We start from the raw sequence: 11,006 nt of genomic DNA on the forward strand, positions 1-11,006 counted from the left end.
CTGTCTAGGGTTACTGCTGCTAGTACAGTGGAAGAATGAGGCATCACAGTACTTTTACACCACTGGACTAACAGGAATAATTACACACCAATAAACACACTGTAATGTAAAGTGTTACATCATTCTCTATGATCAGTCAATACATACAGTATTCATTTCTTATAGTTAGTGTCATAGCACATGAGTTTAAGGCATTACACAATTCATAAAAAGCATTATACATATGTACTTCATAGAAACTGTTACCCTTTACATATTCTAACCACTCTATTTAATTTATTCCATATTAAGGGCCCTAACCTAGGAACACAAATCTTTGTCTCTATTAACATTGCGTACAGTTCTCTCTCTCTCTCTCTCTCTCTCTCTCTCTCTCTCTCTCTCTCTCTCTCTCTATCTCTCTCTCTCTCTCTCTCTCTCTCTCTCTCTCTCTCTCCCTCTAACCCCTCCCTCCCTCTAACCCCACCCCTCTGGCAGAACCAGGAAGTCCATCCCCCTGCCACAAACTCTCTTCTGAGGAAACGAAACTGATCTGAGTCTCTGTGTCGTCTGTCTGTGTGAGAGTGAACAACCGTCCAAATGGCTCAGCACGGAGATCTGCTGGACCAGGACCAGTTCTGTTGTTCTGTCTGTCTGGATCTACTGAAGGAGCCGGTCACCATCCCCTGTGGACACAGTTACTGTAGAAGCTGTATTGAGGACTGCTGGGATCAGGATGTTCTGAAAGGGGTCTGTAGCTGTCCTCAGTGCAGAGAGACCTTCACTCCAAGGCCTAATCTGAGGAAAAATAACATGTTGGCTGAAGTGGTGGAGAAACTGAAGAAGACAGGACTCCAGGCTGCTCCCCCTCCTGCTCTGTGCTATGCTGGACCTGGAGATGTGGCGTGTGATTTCTGCACTGGGACCAGAAAGCAGAAAGCCCTCATGTCCTGTCTCGTGTGTCTGGCCTCTTACTGTGAGACTCACCTCCAACCTCACTATGAATATCCTGCTTTCAAGAAGCACAAGCTGGTCAAAGCCACCGCACAACTACAGGAGAAGATCTGCTCTCATCATGACAAACTGCTGGAGGTTTTCTGTCGTACCGATCAGCAGTGTATCTGTCTGCTGTGTGTGATGGATGAACATAAAGGCCATGATACAGTGTCAGCTGCAGCAGAGAGGACTGAGAAACAGGTAAGACCAGAACTACTTGTTGGTGACTGTCTGATAAACAAATAATTAAAGATACAGTAGGAACTAAGGCTGTTTGAATATGAGATCATTCAAATGAAATTGATCCTCAGCAGAACAAATATGAACACAAACCTTGAGTATATTGAGTTTGATCCAAATGTATCACAATTTTCTGAAGTCAAACACTATTATCATTCCGAATGCCCTTTTAAGAGTTCAAAGTTCAGTAACAACCCCTTGATACATGTACACCTACCATAAACACTATAATCATTAACATAGCAACATAGAAAATGTCATATGGTAAAGGGACTGGATTTTAGACCTTCAACTCTATGGGCCCTATGTCACGTTACTATACTATTGATCTACTGGACAAATAAAGCTTGATAGCTCATTGAAGAGTGATTCTCCACAGAGGCAGCTGGGGATGAGTCAGCAGAAGGTCCAGCAGAGATTCCAGGAGAGAGAGAAGGACCTGAAGGAGCTCCAACAGGCTGTGGAGTCTCTCAAGGTGAGTATTGTTGACCAGAGGAGACACACCATTTCACTTATCTCCTCCAGTCAGAGAGAGAGAGAGAGGGGCCCCTATCCAATCCCACTGTTGGGAACAGGCTGTCTGGACCCCTGTCAGAGAATAGACTGCTTAATGTAACTGACTGGTTATGAACCCGGGTCTACTGCCAGAGAAACCATCATCTTGACCAAAAGGACATTCCCTATTGTTCTGACTGATTTAAAGTCGCAAGCGGCTCTACCTCTTCACATAACCATGAGTAACCATGAGCGACTCATGTCTGCTATACATTAACAGGGAGCTCTCTCTCTCGATTCAATTAAATTGGCTTTATTGGCATTGGAAACATATGTTACATTACCAAAGCAGGTTAAATAAATAATAAACAAATCAGAAATGAACAGTAAACGTTACACTCAAAAAAGTTTAAAAGGAATAGAGACATAAAAATAAATAAAAATCAAAATCAAATGTTATAACTCAAGTGCAAACAGAGTGAGCCATTCGCCAGACTGAGTTCTGGAGGTGAAATGGAAATGAATGAGGGAGAGTTAAGTGAGGTAGAAGGTGTGGTGAAGAGCTCGGAACCAGAGCCTGGCATCAATGGACATGATAAAGAAGAATCTGGTGCAGTAGGAGACACATTGTTGGAGAAAGTGGATCCATACCTTTTGGTAGATCCATTTGTGGTTTCAGGGTGGGTGGGAAAAGAGTTGGGTGCAGTTGAATCAGTGAAGGTAACCTGTAGTGGACTTGGGATATTTGTTTGTGTTTCTTCTGACCAGAGGGAGTGGGCGCTCCGTGTCACGCAACTTGGGTCAAGATCTGTTTCTTGCTTTGCTCTTAGGAACAGGGCACCATTGAAAGGAGTGATTTCTGGGGTAGCGTTAAGTGTAGAAGTGGAGCAATTAAGGTTGAAGACTGCTGGTGTTTGTGATTCCCGCCGTTTGGTGCAACACAGACCCGGTGGTGAGCGTGGTGAAACAGAGGAGTCACTGTCAGTCCTTTTGAGTTTTGAGTCTTTACCCAATAAAGTCATGGTAGGATATATCAGTTATCCTGTTAGAGCTTTTGTGGCGAATCCACTGCTTTGTTTCAGGTGCAACGTTTATGGTCAGCAGTTTGTAGGAGGGAGATCCAAGATGTGGGAAGTGTGCAGGAGGGCATGGGATAGAGGATTGTGTAGTTTCGGTGGATAAAGTTGTGTGTGTCAACTGTTGGGATGCCCATGTTGCTGGGGATTGGAAGTGTCCGGTGCGAGAGAGGCAGGTTGAGGTGGCTAGAGTCAGAGTAGTGCAGAAGGTGTCGTATGCTGAGGCAGTGAAGGAAGTAGAGGAGGATGGGTCAAGGGTGAGAGATCCTGAGAGGATCCCTGTGAGTAGTAGATCTGTGCCAGCACAGAGGGATAGGCCAACGAGTGATATATGCTTCAGTAAAGTTAGCTTCTTAGAGTTCATAGCAATGGTTATCAACTGTACAGCAGAAATTGAATGAAATTGAATGTAAATCACAGAAAATAGATGTTGTGGTGGCAGCTGCAGAGAAGTATTTGGGCATACAAGATTAGACTTCAGAAGAGTTCCAGGGTGTGTTGAGTGGTGGTGTCCCGTCCTCCCAGGCCGTAGGAATGGTGCAGGAGCAGATAGGGTCAAAGTAGTGGAATGGGGTAGTGGGTATTTAATGAGTGTAGGGTTAGTTGGAAGGGTGTTTTTTGTATTATTATAGTTTCCCCTTTTCCCATTTTGTATAACAAAGTATAATGGATTTATATTATAGTCCAGTTGGGGGCGGTAATGCAACATATTGGATGCCAACCGCCGTTAAACTCCAAAGAAGAAGAACCGTTACATTATGTCTATGTACAGTATTGTAACGATGTTCATATCTCTCTCATTCATTAACTTTCATGGTAGTTGGTTGTGTGGGTCTCTGGTTATGAATAGGGTGCTGACAGACAATTGTTGATGGATATTTATAGAGCTCTGATCAGGACGACAATTGATTACTGGTGTACAGTTTATCGAACAAGGCAAAACTTGGCTTCAGATTCTGGACAGAATCCAGTATATAGCTTTAAGGATATGTATTGGTGCATTTAAATCAACATCTGTATGTGCCTTACTGGTGGAGGCAGGTGAGATGCCTTTGTATGTACGGCATAAAAAATGGTCATTATCTTATTGGGTTGAAAGGCTGTGAGGTTGAGCATCCCACTGCTACTGTTCTAGATGACTGTTGGGAATATACTAGTAGACAAGGCAGTGGTTTTGGTTGGACAGTTGGAAAGCTTGCTGATGAGAGTGGTTTGAGGGAGTTGGAGGTTGGCCCTTCTGTGGTGATAGGGGATGTTCCTCCATGGTTACTCCCAGACCCTGTTGTTGATCTAACCTTGGTAGAGAAAAGGAAAGATTGGTCAGAAGTCAGTGATATAGTGAAACTGGTTGACAATTACATTGGTAAAAGTTTTTATGCTTTTTACAGATGGATCCAAGGACCCAGATAGTGGGCTCACAGGAGCAGGCGTTTACGTTCCTGAATTTGATGTGCAGATATGTAGAAGACTAACAGATGAACTGTCAGTATACTCAGTTGAACTGTTGGCGATAATAGTTGCCCTCCAGTGGGTGGAGGACGTACAACCTGTTAGAATTATAGTATGGTCAGATTCTCTGTCTGTATTGAATAGTTTATCATCTGGTAAATCTAATAGGAGTGACCTGCTATTGGAGGTATTAATGTTATTATGGAGAATTGAGAGAATGGGTGTAGTATTGAGATTCTGCTGGGTACCAGCACATTCGGGTGTGGAAGGGAATGAAATTGTAGACCAGTTAGCTAAAAGAGCTTTGAAACTAGATATAATTGATATTAATGTTCCACTGGGTAGAGGTGAGGCCAAATGTAAGATCAGAGCCATTTTGATAGATGTGTGGCAGAAGAGATGGTACTCTGAGCACAAGGGCCGGCATTTATATGAATAGATTACAGTTTTACAGAAAGGTAGATGGACCAAGATTCAAAGGTCAGATTAGGAAGGAAGAGGTGGTGTTTACTCGATTGTGCTTAGAACATTGTACATTGAACTCGTCATTACATCTGGTTGGCAAGCATGTGAATGGTTTGTGTCTGGAGGGTACGTCGATAAAACGGTGGAGCATGTGTTGTTATATTGTTGTAAGTATGTTGAAGAGAGGGAAAGATGTGTAGGGTCATTGAGGTTGGATGGGGTTGGGGGGGTTGGAAGGGATTTTGGGGATGGGGGAGGGTCTATTAGAAGTTAGTAGGGCTCTTCTTTATTTTCTCAGAAGTACTGAGTTAGGTAGGAGGATTTAGAAATGTTGGAAACCGTGATTGACCACACACTCCAGCACAGTAGGTGGCGGCATGCACCTTTAACGTTGGTTTGTGGACCGCCATTATATCATAGAAGAGATTTGTGTTTCTTGAGGAGGGCTACTATTCTTTTTTCTTTTGGTTCTTGTGTATTTTCTGGATTTATTTTCTCATGGTGGAGGGTTTGTTTATTGGTTTCCACTGTTTATCGTTTAGAGTTGAGGGGGGAGTAGGGGTAGTTTGTTAGGGCGGCGTGATGGCCTCAACCGAGTGGAGAAGAAACGCTGTCGCTTCGGGTCCGTTCCGGAGAAAGGTGTGGAGGAAGTTTTGCTCATGGTCGGCGAACAGGTTGGAGCGGAACATCTGCATTCTGCATCCAGAATGAACAAGGCGGTGGTTGTGTTAATGAAAAAGGTTTGTCTTGTTGTGAGGGGTGTGTTGGTGCAGATGTCGCCTCTTTCGATAAGAGTTGTGGTGGCTAATCTGCCTCCGTTTATTGCTTCCGAACAGACCCCAAGTAGTTGGTTAGTTTTGGTAAATTTGCAAGTGGTTTCCGTGTGCTCTCGGCTGGGTGCCAAGCGGAATCCGTTAAACATGTCTCTTTTCATAGACAAGTGTTTGTTTCTTAACAAACTTCAAGGTTACACAGGGGAGGGGTGGAACACAGGGTTTGCTAGCACAGATAGTTTTGGGTGTTTCTAGTGTGGGGATCATCAGTTATAGGCTACAAGCAGCAATATGATTGATAGGTAGGACAGGTATTGAACCCAAATCATCCCTACTCAGATGCGCTAACCTCAACCCTAGTAAACATGCATTATAAAAACCTTCTACATAAAATGATCTCATATTGGGAGTAAATAGCCTCTGAATAGAAAAGAAAAAACACTGCATCTTCCAGCCCACCAATAAATGACATAATGCAACCTTGGCGGTTAGCATATTTACCTCAACATGCCCCTCGCTTGCCTGAGAAGGCAGAGTGCTCGATGCTGGTTGATGAATTTGACAATTAATGTACTAGGAAAATACGTTTTTGTCGACCAGAGGTGACTGAATTAATGTTTAGGCGTATTGATAATCATTATAGTAATGAAGTATAATTTCAAAACATGACCATAAAAACAGGTAATAATAAACATGACTCATCATTATAGTACTTCACAGTAATGTGTTTTCAGTCCTTCCTCTTGCGTTAGCAGTGTGGAAAGGGACAGTAAAAAGCTCAGGCAGGAGGAGTTTTCCCTGTGAGGTGGAGTGGTGGTGTATCCAGGGAGAGAACTCCTGAGTGGCGCAGTGGTCTAAGGCACTGCATCGCAGTGCTAACTGTGCCACTAGATCCTGGTTCGAATCCAGGCTCTGTCGCAGCCGGCCGTGACCGGGAGACTCATGGGCGGCGCACAATTGGCCCAGCGTCGTCCAGGGTAGGGGAGGGAATGGCCGGCAATTATTAAGCAACTGCAGTAGTACTGAATAAAGTGTTTTTCCTTACTAATCCGTACTAAAATAGTGATTACTCAGAATTGCAAATAAATGGCAGGGGTACCAGGAGGGAGGAGAATACATTTTTTACATTTTAGTCATTTAGCAGATGCTCTTATCCAGAGCGACTTACAGTTAGTGAGTGCATACATTTTCATACTGTCCCCCCCATGGGAAACGAACCCACAACCCTGGCGTTGCAAGCGCCATGCTCTACCAACTGAGCTACACGGTAGTAGTGCATGGCCAAGTGGTGGTGCGCAGGCCGTGGAGAAAGCGGTGGTGGGGAGGGTTGCAGCTGGGCTACATGAGCTGAGGCAGGTTTCTGTAGTAACAGAGACTCCGGTAGGCGAAGGCTTGGTGGGCTCATCCCAGGAAATATTGCCTGTCATTGGGGAAGAGGCTCTGATCAGGGGGGAAGTGCAGGGGGGCAGAGACTGGGGAGGAGGAGGACGGTACCGTGCCAATGGAGGAGGAGGAAGAGGGGGGAGGTGAGTCTGCGGGAGCGGAGGACAAGGCGTCTCCTTTTCAGACGGCTCATTGGATCCAGAGCTGACAGCCAGTCAGGCTGAGGGCCCAGTATATATGGTGAGAGAACTTTCTAGGTTCCTGATGGAGACTAAAGGGGAAAAAGAAGGTTCTGCTGGAGTCTTATTTGATTGATCCTGGAAGGTTTGTAAGGTCAGTACAACACCTGATGAAGAATGAGGGGTTTAGTGTCCTCTCACCCAGGAAGCGGTATAGGCTGAGAAAATGGGTCATGGGTTCTTAAGGGCATGTCTTCAGAATCTGCTTAAATTGATGTTTTTTTCTGGCATGGCGGCTTTATGGGCTTCTCTACTGGTTTCTGATTGTGGTGATTTCCCTCCCACCTCTTATGGAGATTTCACGGTTAGACTTCCTTAACATGAACGCCGGCAAAGAATGGGGGAATATGTCAAACAAAAACATTTAAATGCCATGGCAGAAATCTTAGTGCAGGGGTAGCAAAAGAGGTGTGTAAGGGTAGGTTGTTAGTGTTTAGAGCCCAAATAATGACCTTGTCTTTGCTTTCATAAATGTGTCTGCACCTGGTCCTCTGTAGCTCAGCTGGTAGAGCACGGCGCTTGTAACGCCAGGGTAGTGGGTTCGATCCCCGGGACCACCCATACACAAAAAAATATATATATATATATGCACGCATGACTGTAAGTCGCTTTGGATAAAAGCGTCTGCAAAATGGCACATTATATTATATTATAGTACAGGGCTCAGTTCTCTGTTTCACCAGAGGGGTTGGAAAAACAGAGTGGGGAAACCAAGAAAATCCCTTGTTTTACGTTTGTCTGATGGGCGGGTAACTTCTGTTGTGGGGAGATGAGGGAGCCTGATGGGTGGGTAACTTCTGTTGTGGGGAGATGAGGGAGTCTGATGGGTGGGTAACTTCTGTTGTGGGGAGATGAGGGAGCCTGATGGGTGGGTAACTTCTGTTGTGGGGAGATGAGGGAGCCTGATGGGTGGGTAACTTCTGTTGTGGGGAGATGAGGGAGCCTGATGGGTGGGTAACTTCTGTTGTGGGGAGATGAGGGAGCCTGATGGGCGGGTAACTTCTGTTGTGGGGAGATGAGGGAGCCTGATGGGTGGGTAACTTCTGTTGTGGGGAGATGAGGGAGCCTGATGGGTGGGTAACTTCTGTTGTGGGGGAGATGAGGGAGCCTGATGGGTGGGTAACTTCTGTTGTGGGGAGATGAGGGAGCCTGATGGGTGGGTAACTTCTGTTTTGAGGAGATGAGGGAGCCTGATGGGTGGGTAACTTCTGTTGTGGGGAGATGAGGCTGTGGAGTTGTACTCTGATTTATAGAGGGCAGAACTCTGTGGTCCTCTGTAGCTCAATTGGTAGAGCATGGCCCTTGTAATGCCAGGGTAGTGGGTTCGATCCCCGGGACCACCCATATGTAAAAATGTATGCACATGACTGTAAGTCGCTTTGGATAAAAGCGTCTGCTAAATGGCATATTATTATTATTATTATTATCCTGGGTGTTCTCAGGTTCTGCTCACAGACCTTTCCAAACTCTCTCTGTCACAGAGAAATCAAATAGACCTTTCCCTGGCCTTTCACAAACTCTCAGCTGCTGTCTCTCAGACGGTCTGCCTGTGGATTTTTATAAAAAGCTCTGGGGAATTATTGGACAGGACGTGTGTTGTGTGAGTGCGTCGGGGTGGGGGAGCTGTCGCTAAGCTGTAGACGGGAGGCTTTGACTCTCCTGCCCAAAATAGGGATTTGAGCGACTTAAAGAACTGGAGGCCTGTGGCATTGCTCTGTTTGGACTATAAGGACTTTACCAAGGTCCTCGCTAACAGACTGAAGTCCCACCTGGACTCTATTGTACACAAGGACCAAACGTACTGTGTACCAGGACGCTCAAACACAGACAATCTGTTCATAATCAGGAGAAAGCCTTTGATAGGGTGGACCATGAATATCTGTTCAATGTGTTGTTTTGGTTGTGGGGAGAATTTTGTGGCCTGTGATCAAATGTTAAATAAATAAATATAAATAATATGCCATTTAGCAGACGCTTTTATCCAAAGCGACATACAGTCATGCGTGCATACATTTTTTGTGTATGTGTGGTCCCGGGGATCGAACCCACTACCCTGGCGTTACAAGCGCCGTGCTCTACCAGCTGAGCTACAGAGGACCACGTAATGTCGCGGTCGTATGCTGGGGCTTCATGTATGGTCAAGGTGTGGGGAGGGCTCAGTAGGCCAGTCTGGGTAGGGAGGGGCATTCACCAGGGATGCCCTCTGTCAGGGCAGCTATACACTCTTGTTATTGAGCCCTTTCTGGGCCTGCTACGCAGGAGGCTACAGGGAGTGTGGGAGCCAGGCATAGGGTTGGGGACAGGCATAGCAGGGTCAGCATACGCTGATGACGTCTGTGTTTGTTAGGGATGAGCAGAACCTACAGGCCCTGGAGAATAGTTTGAGGGTGTACGAGGGGGCGTCTTCTGCTTAGGTAAACTGGGGCAAGAGTGAGGCTCTGTTATGTGGGGCATGGAGGGACAGGGCACCTCCGCAGCTTCCAGGGGGGTTGCAGTGGGGCTGTGAGTGGCTCAAGATGCTTGGGGTGTATCTGGGCTCGGAGGGTTGGGATAGGAAGAACTGGGAAGGAGTGTCACAAGCGGTGGTGTCGAGGCTGACGAAGTGGAGGTGGCTCATCTCCCAAGTGGCATACAGAGGGGCGGTGCTGATCATCAACAACTTGGTGGCATCCTCTCTATGGCTTAAATTGGCCATTCTCAACGCCCCCGGTGGTCTGCTTGTGGACCTGCAGCGCAAATTAGTGAATTTTTTCTGGTCAGGGTGGCAGCGTTCTGACTCAGCAGCACAGAGGCTACTGTACCGTACGGAGGTGGGCTGGAGGGAACCAGCATGTGCTCTGTTGAGGAGGGCTGGTGGTTTGGGGCTGGATCAGCAGCTCTTCATCATGCGGCAGGAGAGACTCAATACAGCAGGGGTCTCTGATTTCTATGCTGCAGTACTGAGGGCTGGAGCAGCCTGAGGAGGGGCCACCACCGTTTCCACCACTGCAAGTGACAGCAGAGACTGGGGACTGGCAGGAGAGTCCGGAGGACTTACTGACTTTTAACACTCTGAGCTTAGTGGGAGTGAAGGGGCATCAGTGGCAGGGGGTTGTGGGGGCTGAGAGCATGGCAGGGTATAGGTGGAGGGGCTCTATAAGCTCCCAGTGCTGGAAAGGTCAGGGGTCGTCCAGTGGAGGGTATTACATGGAGCCCTGGACACCAATAGCTGGTTGGCTCGGGTTGACCTGGGAGTTGGGGAGGGGTGTCCGTTTTCTGCAATGACAGACTGTTCATCATGTTTTTTCTGTGTTGCCAGGGTAATGCCATTACTGTTGACGCCTTAGGGTTGAGTTTGAGTTGTACAAAATGATCAACAGTGTGGAGATGTTTCAGGAGGTATGGGGGCTCAGGGGGGCTGTCTGTACGGCTGGAGAGGAGGGGTTGGATGGACGGTTGGAATGTGGTGCTGGTTGGTGTATTGTACTGTGGTGTTGGGTACTGGATAATGTGATTGTGTGGAGGTTGTGGTGGCAAGCAATGTGCTTTTAGGGGTGGGGGTGTTCGTGTAATGAGGATGGCTCATTAAAGTAAGACAAGCCAGTCTCTCTCTCTCTCTTAACAGCGCTCTGCACAGGCAGCAGTGGAGGACAGTGATAAGATCTTTACTGAGCTGATCCGCTCCATTGAGAGAAGGCGCTCTGAGGTGAAGGAGCTGATCAGAGCCCAAGAGAAGGCTCAAGTGAGTCAAGCTGAAGGACTCCTGGAGCAACTGGAGCAGGAGATAGCTGAGCTGAGGAAGAGAAGCACTGAGCTGGAGCAGCTCTCACACACAGAGGATCACATCCATTTCCTCCAGGTAACTCAACTGCCTTGATACATGTGATATGAAATTAAAACTCTCAATCATTCTATTCTTGTATGTCTGTGTA

The 11,006-nt window shown here is 46.7% G+C and overlaps 1 protein-coding gene across 1 annotated transcript; it reads left to right on the forward strand.

Moving 5' to 3' along the window:
* Positions 1 to 528: 528 nt before the first annotated feature.
* On the forward strand, positions 529 to 10,951 carry LOC311148647 (E3 ubiquitin/ISG15 ligase TRIM25-like; the record flags this gene model as incomplete). Its single annotated transcript, XM_084185633.1, has 3 exons — positions 529 to 1,176; positions 1,595 to 1,690; positions 10,700 to 10,951. Exons 1-3 carry the CDS (start codon positions 580 to 582, stop codon positions 10,949 to 10,951), a joined length of 945 nt encoding a protein of 314 aa, XP_084041759.1. The 5' UTR covers positions 529 to 579.
* Between the last annotated feature and the right edge of the window lie 55 nt (positions 10,952 to 11,006).

The sequence above is a fragment of the Coregonus lavaretus genome (assembly GCF_964263955.1).
Source record: "Coregonus lavaretus genome assembly, chromosome: 21".
NCBI lineage: Eukaryota > Metazoa > Chordata > Actinopteri > Salmoniformes > Salmonidae > Coregonus > Coregonus lavaretus.